Source organism: Salmo salar, chromosome 20 (assembly GCF_965601325.2).
Source record: "Salmo salar chromosome 20, fSalSal1, whole genome shotgun sequence".
In the NCBI taxonomy this organism is placed as follows: domain Eukaryota; kingdom Metazoa; phylum Chordata; class Actinopteri; order Salmoniformes; family Salmonidae; genus Salmo; species Salmo salar.
This window is the reverse complement of record NC_138310.1, coordinates 58,851,751-58,867,924: the sequence shown is the minus strand read 5'-3', so window position 1 is coordinate 58,867,924 and position 16,174 is coordinate 58,851,751. Positions and strand designations below refer to the sequence as shown.

At 43.2% G+C, this 16,174-nt stretch overlaps 1 protein-coding gene across 4 annotated transcripts; it reads right to left on the bottom strand.

Moving 5' to 3' along the window:
* Positions 1–734: 734 nt before the first annotated feature.
* On the bottom strand, positions 735–16,138 carry LOC100195165 (NMD3 homolog (S. cerevisiae)). 4 transcript variants are annotated; one of them, XM_014162550.3, is made up of 17 exons: positions 16,069–16,138; positions 15,014–15,155; positions 10,991–11,063; positions 10,711–10,845; positions 10,438–10,534; positions 10,243–10,323; positions 9,540–9,668; positions 9,348–9,438; positions 8,558–8,636; positions 8,084–8,180; positions 6,008–6,125; positions 3,937–4,082; positions 3,274–3,386; positions 3,053–3,125; positions 1,643–1,749; positions 1,361–1,431; positions 735–1,220 (listed from the first exon to the last, which is right to left on the bottom strand). In XM_014162550.3, exons 1-17 carry the CDS (start codon positions 16,069–16,071, stop codon positions 1,087–1,089), a joined length of 1,689 nt encoding a protein of 562 aa, XP_014018025.2. In that variant the 5' UTR covers positions 16,072–16,138; the 3' UTR covers positions 735–1,086.
* Between the last annotated feature and the right edge of the window lie 36 nt (positions 16,139–16,174).

Below are 16,174 nucleotides of genomic sequence, written 5' to 3'. Positions count from 1 at the left end.
ATTCAATGTCTCAGAAATGTTTTGGTACCCTTCCCCAGATCTGTACCTCGACACAATCCTGTCTCGGCGCTCTACTGAGAATTCCTTTGACCTCGTGGCTTGGCTTTTGCTCTGACATGCACTGTCAACTGTGAGACCTTATATAGACAGGTGTGTGCCTTTCCAAATCATGTCCAATCAATTGAATGTACCATAGGTGGACTCCAATCAAGTTGTAGAAACATCTCAAGGATGATAAATGGAAGCAGGATGCACCGGAGCTCAATTATGAGTCTCATAGCAAAGGATCTGAAATATGTTATTTTTATTATATTTTTTATAAATGTGCAAGTATTTCTAAAAACCTGTTTTCGCTTTGTCATTATGGGGTATTGTGTGTAGATTGATGACAATGTTTTAAATTGTTATTTAATCAATTTTAGAATAAGGCTGTAACATAACAAAATTTAGGAAAACTTAAGGGTTCTGAATACTTTTCGGACGCACTGTAAGCATACCCCAATCCAGAATGCATACCCTGGGATATCTACACATACAACTACCTACTCATAGAAGGTGCCTATGCGTTCTCAACTGGTACATTCTGCCACTGTCACCATGTGGCCTGTCCCTCCTTTTAAGTCATAGGTACTACATTGAGAGTGACATCCATGCTCATGGTTCAGTGACATCTTCACCACTTTTCCAGGTCTTTCTAGTGGATGCAGCATGTCTCAGAATGACAAAGTCATATATTGTAACCAGATTATATTTTATTTGACTTGGAAATTAAGTGGTTTTCGAGTACATCACCACAACCCACTGCCTCTAACATGGAGACAGGGTAAAAAAAAAAGGGCAGTTTACCATCAATAACTCAGCAACCTTAGAAGTGACCAGTCTGCAGCATTCTGAGTGGCTGCTGTTGGGTGGAGACTGTAAGCAATGGTAACTGACAACGGGTGGCATTGCCATTCTTATTGGACTACTAATCCCTCATTTTAGTAGCAGGATTCCCATTTGTCTAGTCAATCATCATGTTGATGTTAGTAAGACCTGATTGGTCTGAACAGCCATGATGTGGCTGTAAGCAGGCCGGTGATTGGTCTATTCGGTCAGCATGTCGGCTCCCTCTCCCCCGGTGGCGTCTGTTAGGCTGAGGTCCTCCAGCATCTCCATCAGAGAGATCCGAGGAGCGCCCTCGTCATCCGTGTCACTCTCCACTGGGATCTTAGACGCATCTGCAATACAAAACAATACAACTATCATGAGGCTACAGCTAAAAATGGATAAATAAAAAGCTATGGGTGACAATTGGGGAAAACTGCCAGGTTCTCGCAAAAGGAACAATAAAGAGAAGCGGAAACTTGTGGTCACTCACCTCTGAAGATGTTGACGTTCTTTCTCAGGGCTTCGTCTTCCTCCAGGTCCTCTAGGAAGTCCTGGTATTGTCTGAAACAGGAAGAGAGAACAATATATAAAGTCACCGCCAATGTTGAAGACAGACACCTTTCACAACTTACAAAGTCATCACCTGGATATAGAGCATATCCAACCTTCACTCTTTCAGTTCTCTCCTCCCTCACTTTCTCTCTCCTCATCCCTTCCTGCTTCTCCCCCTCCACATTCCTCCTCTCTCATCAGTTCCTCCTCTCATCCTTACCTCTCGTCTTCAGGCGCCATGCCCTCCCTGTCTTTGTCCATCTCCTTCAGCTTCCAGTTCCTGCGCTTCACCCTCTTGCTGCGGTTGTAGCTCTTCTTAATCAGCACCTGCAAGTCCACAACAAACATGTTCAAATGGCTTCAATACATGCATTGATTTTGTTTTGTTATTATGTATTCTGCCTTATGCAGTTGAGCTTTCATTTCAAAGTTAAGTAAATAGTATTTGGTTAGGCGGCCAATTTTTCCATTAGAGGTTTGACATTTTAAATCAATGCAGCAAACATAAAATCGAACCAATACTACAATGTCCACCAGGGGGCAATGTGAACTAATACAGACTGTACAGTACATGGTAAAAAGGTGTGTTGTTTTGGGACCAGGGTTCTTCAACCTTTTTTAGCATGAGAGTTACTTTTAGAAGAATTAATGTTGCGAGCTTCAATTTATTTTATAGCTTTCTAACAGGAACATTGTTCTCTTCTCCTCTACCTCGTCCCAGGGTCCTTGGTGTACGAGAGATGTGTTTTCTGTCAATATACCTGGTAAAATAATGGTTGATAAACAGGATTTGGCATGACAGGCCCAATAAAATGATATTTTGTATTTTCCAGAATTCTGTTTTCTATTTTATTTTTCCTGGTTTGGGATTTGTACAAAAAAAGTTATACTCTCAATATTACAAATATTCATAGAGAAACAACAAAAATGTATGTTCTCAGTCCATGGCAATGCTTAAATCACATCAGAAGACCATATGAGGTCTGGAAAAAGTGTAATTCCCCTTTAATTGCGCATCTAGCAAGACAGTAATGTGTCAGTCTAGCGATGTTTCTGCTGTTAGGCCTACTGCTGCAGCACATGTCATGGCAGAGATCACAAAACAATGGCCCCAATTGAAACAAATAATCATAATTTATCATTCTGTCAGGTAAGCCTACTTTGAGGTTAACATTTAATACAGAAGGTTTTGGGGGAAAGTCTACTCAACTGTATTAAAATGTGCACAATGTTGGGTTGAACTTCAAAACACAAACCAATTGAAGAAAAAAATACATTATCCTTAGCATTGTTAACTGGCTACAAACGGAGTGATAGACAAGCACGTGCACCAAACACAGACAGGGGGCAACATTGCTGGAAATGAATAGGCAGATCGTGTTGTGTCTGGCTTTTTAAGCCAATAGTGGCTAACCAGGTTGGGAAAATGTAAATGTGGCTTTGATTGGATAGTAGCCAGGTGCTTTATGTTTATGACAGTTTGTGATGGAAAAATGCATGTACTTTAAGAATTGATTGGAGAGCTACTCATATGTTGGCTGGGAACTACTGGTAGCTCGCGATCTACCTGTTGGAGATCTTTGTTTTGGAGGATATAGGCGTGCACACAGTATTATGTACTGGTTCTTACCACGTCAGGAATATGACTCGGGTTCATCTTGTTCAGAAACTCGTCATTAACGTTGGAATTGGCAAAGTCAAAGCTAGAGGGAAACAAAAGTGAAAAAACATATTTACTCTAACTTCACAAGCAAAATAGTTAGGTAATGTTTTGATTCTCTTATACAACAAGAAGTTCCATGAATAATTAAGTTAAGAGTAGCTGTATAGTAGCCCATGACAGTCACCTACCCCTGCACCAGGTCTCCTATGTTGAGCAGGTGGCCCAGGTGGGTGCGACAGTGGTACTGCTGAGCCGTGTCCATCTCTGAGGTCTTCTGCACCCACACCTCAGCCAGAGTGTGCTGGAAACACAAATCAGAACACACACAAGATTTAGCCTAGCACCACCATTACTTCTATTCCTTTCCACTAAACGGATGGAGGGCATCTAGTGTTTCAACACCCTGAGATGGGGGAGGGGATCGTTATCGTACCGTAGCGAGCCCATTTCCTGTTCCATTTCACACAAACACTTCCATGTATTGTGGAGGTTCTCTCTCTAATCAGATGTGCTGCTTCAGGGATAATGTAATGCTTCAGTATTGATTTTTCTTCCGAGAAAAGAGAAATGTTCCCCATAATTCAATCTGCTCGACACCACTTTCATTAAAGCCACAAACACACCAAAGCCCCGCAGTCAAGCTGTATCAACCCAAACAATCTGTCTCGCCAACACACACGCTAGAACATGTTTTTCCTCACATGGAGTGAGGGAAGTTGAACGCATGAACACACAGCATCTAAAGAAACAGACTAGCAGCATTTATTTCTCTTGAAATGTAGGTGTTCTTGCTAATGGGCCACACTTCTGCCCAATTCCAAATCACCGCCCATTTCCCTCAGAGCTCCTACCTTATTGGACCTTATGCCTGCTCCCGCCCCCAGCTTCTGGTTCCTGATGATGTCAGTATCCATGACGATGAACTCCTCCAGTTGCCTTGGGCTAACGAGGCTGTTGAAGGGGTTGCGCCAGTATGTGCCCCCATCCACCTCAGCGACTGTTGGGTCAGACAGGAGAAATAGAATTAGATGGTTCTCTCTATGGACAGTCCAGAGTTTCAATTTTGACTGCTCAAAACACCACCAATCATTTCCTACACTCACGCACACAAGATCAAAGGATTTATTTGAACTTCCCTCCCCCTGCAGTCTAGTGATTTGGCTAGCATGGAGCACTGTTCTGCCCAGAGGTTAGGGTTGAGAAAGGCGGCTCTGGCGCAAAAGTAGCCTTTCTTTGAACACTAATTAAAAACGTGTGCCCTGCCTTTCAAAATATCAGAATGAAACCAGAGGGATTTCTTTACACACACAGCAAGTAAGGACAACAAATGAGTGTGCGTGCCATGTGTGGAATGCCCTGATTAGACACAGAGGGAAGCTGTTGAGAGGGAGGGTGATGAGCATGTGAGCAGACACACTGTAAACGATACTGGGTTCAGTTAGGTACAAAAGACTGACGTCAAGTGGAATATAATGACATTCCATCAGTCTATCAAAAACTGATGCTAAAAATATGGAGCACATGGTCAACTTTTGATGCTTTACATCAAGACAAGCACAAACTCATCCAGACACAAATCCAATCACCTTTAAACATTGAACTTGTCAACACATCAACACTAATCGATCAATGAAGCAAAGCATATCTGTAAAAGCTATTTTTCAGTAGCCAGAATAGCATGTGGTGCGTACTGTACTCACTCTGCAGGGTGTTGATGAGGTGGGTGGTGCTGGTGTGTACTGTACTCACTCTGCAGGGTGTTGATGAGGTGGGTGGTGCTGGTGTGTACTGTACTCACTCTGCAGGGTGTTGATGAGGTGGGTGGTGCTGGTGTGTACTGTACTCACGCTGCAGGGTGTTGATGAGGTGGGTGGTTCATACTGTACTCACGCTGCAGGGTGTTGGGGTTGATGAGGTGGGTGGTGTGTACTGTACTCACTCTGCAGGGTGTTGATGAGGTGGGTGGTGTATACTGTACTCACTCTGCAGGGTGTTGGGGTTGATGAGGTGGGTGGTGTGTACTGTACTCACTCTGCAGGGTGTTGATGAGGTGGGTGGTGTATACTGTACTCACTCTGCAGGGTGTTGGGGTTGATGAGGTGGGTGGTGTGTACTGTACTCACTCTGCAGGGTGTTGATGAGGTGGGTGGTGTATACTGTACTCACTCTGCAGGGTGTTGGGGTTGATGAGGTGGGTGGTGTATACTGTACTCACGCTGCAGGGTGTTGATGAGGTGGGTGGTGTATACTGTACTCACGCTGCAGGGTGTTGATGAGGTGGGTGGTGTATACTGTACTCACTCTGCAGGGTGTTGGGGTCGATGAGGTGGGTGGTGTATACTGTACTCACTCTGCAGGGTGTTGAGGTGGGTGGTGTGTACTGTACTCACTCTGCAGGGTGTTGGGGTCGATGAGGTGGGTGGTGTATACTGTACTCACTCTGCAGGGTGTTGATGAGGTGGGTGGTGTGTACTGTACTCACTCTGCAGGGTGTTGGGGTCGATGAGGTAGGTGGTGCTGGTGTGTACTGTACTCACTCTGCAGGGTGTTGGGGTCGATGAGGTGGGTGGTGCTGGTGTGTACTGTACTCACTCTGCAGGGTGTTGGGGTCGATGAGGTGGGTGGTGCTGGTGTGTACTGTACTCACTCTGCAGGGTGTTGGGGTCGATGAGGTGGGTGGTGCTGGTGTGTACTGTACTCACTCTGCAGGGTGTTGGGGTCAATGAGGTGGGTGGTGATGGTGTGTACTGTACTCACTCTGCAGGGTGTTGGGGTCGATGAGGTGGGTGGTGCTGGTGTGTACTGTACTCACTCTGCAGGGTGTTGGGGTCAATGAGGTGGGTGGTGATGGTGTGTACTGTACTCACTCTGCAGGGTGTTGGGGTCGATGAGGTGGGTGGTGCTGGTGTGTACTGTACTCACTCTGCAGGGTGTTGGGGTCGATCAGGTGGATGGTGCTGGTGACTCGGGCGCACACACACACCTGGCCCATGTTCCCCAGGCTCTGAGCCAGACGCGGCGACAGACACACCACGTTGTCCTGGGCAATGAGACAAAACAAACCAGGGGTCAGACTGAGGTCTGGTCAGAGAGAACATTGGAACCTCCCCACCAGATTATTCCACAGAAAACCCACATCAAGCTGTACTACAGAAGAGATTAACATTCAACTCTGGATTAGGCTACACCTTCAAGAGCAATCTCCTCTGAATAACAACAACAGAGGCTGTCACTGCCAGTTTGGTTGTACAAGGGGTCGGCTAGGTTCTCTTTGTTTTATCAGTGTGATTACAATTTGTCTCAGAAACAACGCAAAAGAAAACAAGATTCTGATTAGGAATGCATTTCATTGATCTTGAAAATGTTGAGTCATATGTGTTTACTAAATAAGCCAGTGCTGTAATACTTCATTCAGTCATTGGATAGAAATGAACAAAAACACATGCGGATGGAATTGGATATGAACAAAAATTCACTCTTCACATGTATGGTCAGAAGCCAAGCGTCGATGCTTGTGTACTCAGGCTACATGTTGGAAAATAGGAGTAGATTCATCTACCACATGAATCCAACAGAAGAGCATTGATGAGAAACATTCACTCAACAAAAAACCTGGAGTAAAGAATCCTGACCTAGACACACCAAGATAGAGTCAAATTTAGTTTTTCATTTGACAGTTCAAAAGCATCTTTTAAAACAACACAGTTCTATCCAAGGGAAGCGGTGCCTGTTATAATAAGAATGGGGAATCTGTATAGGTCTGCCCTGACCTGTTTGTACCTGAGCATTTGATTATAGATGCGCTCTGCTCACCTATTCAACCACCTTTCAGCCCTGCACGTTAAAAGATATACAGTGCATTCAGAAAGTATTCAGACCCCTTCCCTTTTTCCACATTGTTATGTTACAGCCCTATTCTAAAATGGATTCAATAATCCCCCCCCCCTCTAAACCCACACACACACACACACACCTACCCCATAATGACACATTTATTCCAAATAAAAAAACAGAAATACCTTATTTACCTAAGTATTCAGACCCGTTGCTATAAGACTTGAAATTGAGCTCAGATGCATCCTGTTTCCATTGATAATCCTTGAGATGTTTCTACAAACTGAGCAATCGGGGGAGAAGGGCCTTGGTCAGGGAGGTGACCAAGAACCCAATGGTCACTCTGACAGAGCTCCAGAGTTCCTAGGTGGAGATGGGAGAACCTTCCAGAAGGACAACCATCTCTGCAGCACTCCACCAATCAGCCCTTTATGGTAGAGTGCAAAAAGGCACCTAAATGACTCTTTGGCCTGAATGCCAAGTGTCACGTCTAGAGGAAATCGGACAAAATCCCTACGGTGAAGCATGGCCGTGGCAGCATCATGCTGTGGGGATGTTTTTCAGTGGCAGGGACTGGGAGACTAGTCAGGATCGAGGGAAAGATGAACGGAGCAAAGTACAGAGAGACCCTTGATAAAAACCTGCTTCAGATCTCTCAGGACCTCAGACTGGGGCAAAGGTTCACTTTCCAACAGGACAACGACCCTAAGCACACAGCCAAGTTACGCAGGAGTGGCTTCGGGATCAAGTTTCTGAATGTCCTTGAGTGGCCCAGCCAGAGCCCGGAGCTGATCGAACATCTCTGGAGAGAACTGAAAATAGCTGTGTCGCGACACTCCCCATCCATCTGACAGAGCTTGAGAGGATCTGCAGAGAAGAATGGGAGAAACTCCCCAAATACAGGTGTGCCAAGCTTGTAGCATCATACCTAAGAAGACTCGAGGCTGTAAATCGCTGCCAAAAGGTGCTTCAACAAAGTATTGAGTAAAGGGTTTGAATACTTATGTAAATGTGATATTTCATTCATATAAATATTTATGACACTACTACATTTTCGAATAAGGCTGTAACGTAACAAAATGTGGAAAAAGTCAAGGGGTCTGAACACTTTCTGAACGCACAGAGCATTTGACCTTCAGTATTTTGGAGGAAGATGCTACATACCTTGCAAACAGGAACAATCTCAATGGAGTAGGTGCTCTTGTAGTTGAATGTGTTTGAGTGGATGTCATGGGAGATGAGGCGCTGGGAGGTCTTCGACCTAAACAAGAGAGTGACACAAAAAAACAAAGACAACAATATCTTGTCAGAGAAAAATTAAACATTCTCAACCCTCTCCATGCTAAGCTAGAAATATATTTTTTCAAAATATATGTCTATTGACATTGAATAATTGTAGCACTAGCCACACAGACCACACTTACTGTGGTTAATGCGGTCTAAGTCATCACTGTTCAATTCAATGTCAACATACTGTCCCAACACCAAATTAAAATGTCATGGGTATTATGCAATAACCATTAAGGAGCCATCAAGAGTAGGAGAATGTCACCTAGACACTGACCTCAGGTCAGAGAGTTCTGTCACTACAGGGCAACCTCTACCCGTAGTGGAGGGTCTCTGGTGAACTGTTCCTACCTGCAGGGGACTGTGCACTGAAGAAAATCCACCATCTTCTGAGCATGCTGCTTGGTGGCATAGTAGAAATCAATACCCTCTGAGAGACGAAAAAGATTAAAAACAAGTCAGCCCTCAGTCAATAAATCAATCACAGGCGCACACACACACACACACACACACACACACACACACACACACACACACACACACACACACACACACACACACACACACACACACACACACACACACACACACACACACACACACACACACACACACACACACACACACACACACACCACACACACACACACACACACACACACACACACACACACACGCGACCTGGGTCATCACCATTCCAACACACTTAATACGACAGCCTCAGTAACACAGACCAGATGGGCACCGGGGGAGATATGGCCGCCACATGTTGAAGCTTCAAGGCTTTTAACTCCGGCTAGAGAGGGGGGTAATTTATACTGAACTGTCAAAGGACACCTTCTCCCTTACAATCTGGTCCAACCACACTGGGTGCTGCTTCTGAAATGGCTCTCACTACACAGTGTGTGTGTGTGTGTGACTGAAAATAGGTCCCGAGTCAAACAGCATTGTTGGCATGGTAAATAGAATGCTTAGTACTATGATCCTACCACACTGATTTTAAACACATGGCCATGCCCTTCTAAAGCCCGGGACAGGAAAGCTTTATTAAGAAAATCATCAATGGTAAGCTTGCATGGTCTGGTGTCTCTTCCTGGATGAAACCCCCACTTTAGAGCAGTATATTCTATCCCAAACCCACCATGGATCTCCTTGATGTTGAGTGCGTTCTGATGGAGTTTGTGCTTGAGAATCAGCTGCTCCAGGTAGTAGAAGGTCTTCTTGTGAGAAGTCTAAAAAGACCAGACCAATATTAGGTTAAAAACACAACATGTTAAAAAACAATAGCTGTGGTGAGCAACATGAATAATATCATTCTAATCATCAGTGGTACCTTCTGTCTGACTTGCACCACAGAGTTCCAGAAGTCCTTGGCCTCGACACGGTGGCAGTCGTCACACATCTGGCCCTGGATGACAAACTCCACCACAAACACCTGCTGCAGGATGGCGCCGTTCATCACCTGGACAAGAAGAATCACACTACCATCAACCACTATTCTCTTATATGACTGACTCAGAACATAGTTTACGACTGTAATGTGACACACCAGGTAAATAAAACACTCTTTAAAATCCAGAACTGGGCTAAAAAGCTGTAACCCAAAGGGAATTGGCTGTGACCCACCAGTGGATCATTACCCACCCACCATTTGGGAAACACTGATGTGGAAGACTTTATTCATCAGGGTTTGGTGCTGCTATTTCTGGTGACTAAAGGGCATCTAGATACAAGATCACAGGTCACAAAACTCCCTACACTCCAGACAATGCCCTGGGCCCTGAGGAACTGAGACTCCTCTGAAAGGTCATGAAGTTATGACAGCCACTGGCTAACCTTCACCCAATCACTGTGCTCTGAAACTACAGTCAGCCCTTTATCCCTTTACTGTCACCTGGATGAAATAATGACAACATGGTGGGACACATAGCGGTGGGACACGTCCTCCAGATCAGGTTCCTAATCCACACTAATCCCTTCTATTAAATATCACACTCTCATGCCTCTCATTTCTCCACTCGTCTCCTCTCTCTCACCTCTTTCTGTATGGTCACCTTCAACTTGATCCGCTTGGAGTGGGGTTCCGTCCACAGGAATCCAGCATCGATCAGACGCACCTGGATTGAGAGGTCACATGAGTTTCTGAGGCGAATGGCTACAGCCCCGTTATATTTTTTTTAACAAGTGTATGTTTAAATATAAATAGAGCAGAGCAGGGAAGGGATACTCACTTTAGTCATGTTGCCCTTCAGTTTTTTAAGGCAGAGGGCGAGCAGTTCCCTGGACTCCAGAGCACACTGCACCCAGGAGGCTGGAGGCTGCAAGTACCTGCATGGAAGAGAAAGAGGAGCAATCAATCGATCTGACCTAATGTAGGAGCCATGGTAAGATCCCAGTTAACTGACTAATGATCCTTTGGTCAAGTAAGAGCAATAGACAGGGATTTAAACATCTTAGCTGGGGCACTAAGTTTGACAGGCTTGTGATGGTGGTCTGGGTAGTACCGTTCACACTGCTTGCAGAAGTTCAGGTTGACTTGCTTGGGGATTCCCTCAGAGATGTCCACTGTGGTCCTGAGGCAAGACACGCACATGTTGGCTGGGTTTGGATGGATGGGGATGCCACAGGTGCAGCACAGGCTGGGTAGAGGAGAGAAACCATTTCTTAATTAGTACTGTGTACCAACTGATACCTTTGAAAAAGCTATGAATCTACACCTTCACACTAATGGTAAAGGACAGATTATTTGTAGCATGTAGGAGGCTGATCATAAATTCTACTTACATGTTCCCCTGACTGCTTGTAGCAGGAGCTTGCATGTACTCCATTATAAATGGCTTGGGTGTAGCAGTGAGAACTAGACAAGACAAATCAGATTGATGTCATGAGCCAGACAAGTGTTTACTTTTTAGATTACATACAAAAATGTAATGATATTGTCGACAGGGCTAATGTGTAATGATTATAGTCAATACATGGTAGCCAGCTATCTAGTGTACTAACTTTGCTGTTAACGAGAGAGAGATATATATATATTCCATTTGTGGATAACTTTGCAGCTTTTACAGACCGACCAGGTCTATTTCTTCAGGACAATTTACATCTTAACGGGTATGGCTCCAGCATCCTCTCCACCAACATGTCTCTTACTCTTGCCTCATGTAGAGCCTCTGATACCTGACGTTGTGTATTTTCGGGGGTTGACTTTTGGGATTGTACGCTCCCCTATCAGACTACGTTCAATGCTCCTCTCCCAGTTTCATTAATTAGTCCCTCAATTGCAAATATGGAACAAACTACAGTTAACAACCTTTCTGGAATTCCTAGATTATTGTCCAATCACCGTATTGCAAATACTACTCACATGCAGAGAGGTATTGTTAGTAGTAATCTTGTCCCCATAAAATTGAGCTCTGTCAATAGCTCGAAAATGGTTTATTGCTCATCCAGTGCAGCTTCAGGTGCTACCTTGGATACTCCATCTGATATGAATTCCTGTAGCAATGGCATTGGAATAATTCATTTGAATGCTAGAAGCCTGATACAAAAGTTGGACTTTATTGAAATTTTGGTCTCACAATCAAATGTTGACGTATTGGTTGTATCTGAATCGTGGCTGTGTGATTCTGTGCCTGATTCAGATGTTCAGTTGATTGGGTACAATATTTATAGAGCTGATAGAGTTGGTGGTATCGCGATTTATGTAAAATGCTGCTTAAATGTTTCTGTGTCCATATCAACCTCTGTCCCAAAGCAATATGAATGTCTAGTTTTAAATTTGGTACTTGGTAATAATGCTCGTTTAACTCTAGGAGGGGTATATCGCCCCCCCCCTCAGCTCCTCCTTGTACTCTATGCAAATTATCTGATATACTGTCTAATTATGCAAACTCTGAATTACTGATTTTGGGAGATTTTAACCTGGATTGGCTTTCACCAGTATCCGATAAATTAAAAGACATTTGTACTGAGCTAAATCTAACTCAGCTGATAACTAAACCAACCCGTCCCAACTTTAAGAACCCAGTCAAATCTACTCTACTAGACATTATTCTAACAAACACCCCCCATAAATACACAGCCAGTGGGGTTTTTGCAAATGATATCAGTGACCACTGCCCTATTGCTTGTATTAGAGATACCAGGCTGAAACACTCTGATCCCTGTATAATCTCTAAGAGAAATTATAAACATTTCTCACAGCAAGCTTTTACCCTTGACTTATATCACTCTGAGTTTTTATCCACTTGCTGCTTTCTGGACCTGGTTTTAGCCCTTGCTTTTTTCTCTTCTATTGTTACCTCTATGTCTGATAAACATGCCCCGCTTAAGAATCACAGAGTAAGGAAACCGAACCAGTTCTTGGTTCTCTCCTGAATTGTCAGGTCTTTTCCTGCAAAAGAATCGGGCCTGGGCCTTGGCGAGGAAAACAGGTACTCCAGCTGATTGGCTGTTTTTTAGGCAATTGAGAAATAAATGTACTGCAGCTGTCAAAAAGGCTAAATCAAATTACTTCCTTAATGCTATGACAGATTCTGCAGGAGATCCTGCAAAATTCTGGAAAACCGTTAATTCACTGAAACGGGGGAATTCTGCTGTTTCTCTTCCTAAGCAAATTACCTCAGATTCCTGTATCCTAAGTGAAAAAAATGATATTTGTGATGCTTTTAATAAGCATTTCATCTCTGCTGGTTTTTTATTTGAAAGGAAAAGTGGCCATTGTGGCACTGGCCAGTTAGTTGATTTTTCATCTTGCTTTTCAACCGTTACTCTGAAAAATGGTAACCCTGTTTTTAGTTTCCAGAAAATAACCGAAGCAGAGGTTCTAGCTGCCCTGCGTGCCATTGATACTAAGAAATCCTTAGGCGCTGACAATTTAGACCCGTTCTTACTTAAGTGTGCTGCACCTATCATTGCTGGTTCAGTGACACACATTTTTAATCTAACATTAAGCACAGGAATTATCCCTAAGGTGTGGAAAGCAGCTTTTGTTCTGCCATTACATAAGGGAGGTGACGGTAGTGATTTGGATAACTATCGACCCATCTCTAGGCTCCCTTGTCTGGCAAAGATCCTAGAATCTATAGTCAACAAACAGTTAGTCTTTTCTTTCTGCTAACAGTATTCTTAGCACCAATCAATCTGGTTTTAGATCTAAACACAGTACCACATCGGCCACTATGCTTGTTGTAAATGATATTGCAAATGCCTTAGATGATAGAAAGCACTGTGCTGCGTTGTTTGTAGATTTGTCAAAAGCTTTTGACACTGTAGACCATGCTATCCTTTTGAGTAAGCTGTCATCTATAGGAGTGGGCACTGATGCCTGCCGATGGTTTTATGACTATCTTAAAGATAGAACTCAGGCCGTCATGGTCGACGGGGTCAAGTCTGACTCCTTACAGTTACTTAAAGGGGTGCCTCAGGGTTCAATAATTGGCCCACTATTGTTCTCACTTTATATAAACAACATTGGTGATGATGTCAAATATTGTAAATTCCATTTATATGCAGATGACACAGTGATGTACTCTATTGCTCCAACAGCGGACCAAGCTTTAACGCAGTTGGAGTCTGATTTTAGGATACTACAGGGGTCTCTTTTACAGCTTAAACTTGTTTTAAACGCTAAGAAAACAAATGTCATGTTTTTTTCTAGGTCTAAACTCTCAGATAGAAACACTTTTGTAATCACTAGCTTGGATGGTACTCAAATCAAACAGGTCTCTGCATATAAATATTTAGGGGTATGGTTAGATGATAAGCTTTCTTTTAAAAAACATGTTACTGAATTGGGAAAAAAAGCTCAAATTCAAGATAGGGTTCCTTTACAGAAACAGGGCTTGTCTGTCCTTTGTAAATAGAAAACAAATTGTGCAGACTACTTTTATGTCCGTTTTAGATTATGGTGATATTATCTATATGCATGCATCGGCAAACACATTTAAACCACTGGATGCTATTTACCATTGTGCACTCAGGTTTATCACGGGTGATAGTTACAAAACTCATCACTGTATCCTATATCAACATGTGGGTTGGGCCTCTCTATCTGTGAGGCGAGAGCAACATGCTCTCTTGTTTATCTATAAAGCGCTTCTTTTAAAACTACCTCCATATATATCATCATTAATTTCCACTAGATATACAAATTTTAAAAGCAGATCACAGATGTGGATTACATTAGAGACTCCTGCGGTCTCCACAGAGTTGGGTAGGACTGCCTTTAGTTCCTTTGCGCCTTATTTATGGAACAAACTGCAGATCCAACTTAAGTTAGACACTCTGGTGTCCCTTGCCCATTTTAAAAATGTTATGGAGGATCAATATGATGTTGTCTGTGATTGTTTCTGTTGAATTGTGTCTTTGTATGTTTGAAATGTTCTTGTCTGTATGTCTAGAACTGTACATGTCAACATGTTTACACAGGGCACAGCCGTAAAAGAGATCCAGGTCTCAGTCTGTTTTCCCTGTTATATATATATATATAAATAAAACACATGACACAGACAGAATTAGATACTATTCTGACATCTCTCAGTCAGTTAACCATTTTCACAATGTCACATCTCATCTGACAGACCACGCTCTGCTGGCAGTTCTCGTTAGCTAGGAATACAATTGGATTTACTTAACTCAACGGCAACCAGTAACTGTTAGATAGAACATGTTAAACGGCTGGTACTTGCCAGCCGACTAATTTGCGATGATCGTGACAGTTGTCATTACATAGGAGGCGCCGTGTTAAAATGTTTCGGGGCCCGTAATGCCGTTTCATAAAACAACTAATAAACGACACATACTTACAGAATGTTAGTTCATCTACACGTTGCGAACCTCCACGTTCCTCCAACACAAACTGGAAAGGATGAGCAGGATGATGACGACACAGCACTTCCTGGTAGCAAAAGGACCCAGTCCGTTCCTCTCTTTTGCCTGAGTGCAGTTGCTTCATAAACCATTCAAATCCCATACACACAGAAGAAACGGCATTATATATGGAAGTTATGCAATGACTGAACATTTGTAATAATCCAATGAATCCTTTTTTGTTGTTGTTGCATACATTGGATTGGACAAGAAGGCAATTGTTTACATCTAAGATAAATGTATTTATCCAAAGATACATTTTACCGTTATCTATATACTATACCTTCCTCCTTTATCTTTCTTCATCGCCATTATCATCATCAACAACAAGAACACAATAAAGCAAAGTAGAATTTTACAATGTACCTTAGAGTTCCTAAACCTTTGCCGTATCTGTTTGATAACCGCTCTGGGGTCATGTCTAGATGGGATAGCGTTTTTTTACGTCAAAAGTGTTTTCGTTTTTTTGCATTTTAGCTCACCCTAATCCTTTTGCTAACCTTAACCTAGTTCTTCTAACCTGCTACATTAATTCTCCTAACCTGCTACGAAAAGTCAATTTTGACAAAATCTGTATCCCTTCTAGACAAAACCTTTGTCTGGTCCTCTGGGCTTGCTGAAACGTATATAAAGTGGGATCCGATTAAGACACTCCGCCGTGGGGGTAGGGTGCATGCATCGGTCCGTACGTTAAAAATAAGCGATTTGCCCAAACGCTACATTTTATATTCAGCAGTATAAAGTTGCAAGTGACATTTAGTTTGTCCCTCCAGAAATATGATGTATGTTATCCTAAAAAAGCTTGCATGGTGCACACATCACGTGCTCCCAGTGGTGCGGTCCTGCAAACCGAACGCTACAGTTTGAGGGCACTATTTACAGTTCAATCTCGCTGTCAAAGGTTGAGGGAGCATGCAGTTTGTTTTCAGGTTAGCTTTAAACGAGGTACTTCAAAGCGAGTTCTCCAACTGGCTGAGGTTATATATAGCTACCATTCTCCCCCTTGCACGGTTGTGTGAGTCACCGCATCATATGGATAAGGGACAACCGCTGGTTCACGAGGTTTTATGCTAGAGTGAACGAGCCAAGGCAGAATCT

Coding starts and splice junctions, on each gene's coding strand:
- LOC100195165 (XM_014162550.3), bottom strand. Junction 3,387..3,936: donor CAGGCATAAGGTCCAATAAG/GTAGGAGCTCTG, acceptor TTGTGTTTCCAG/CACACTCTGGCTGAGGTGTG. Junction 3,126..3,273: donor ATAGGAGACCTGGTGCAGGG/GTAGGTGACTGT, acceptor GTTTCCCTCTAG/CTTTGACTTTGCCAATTCCA.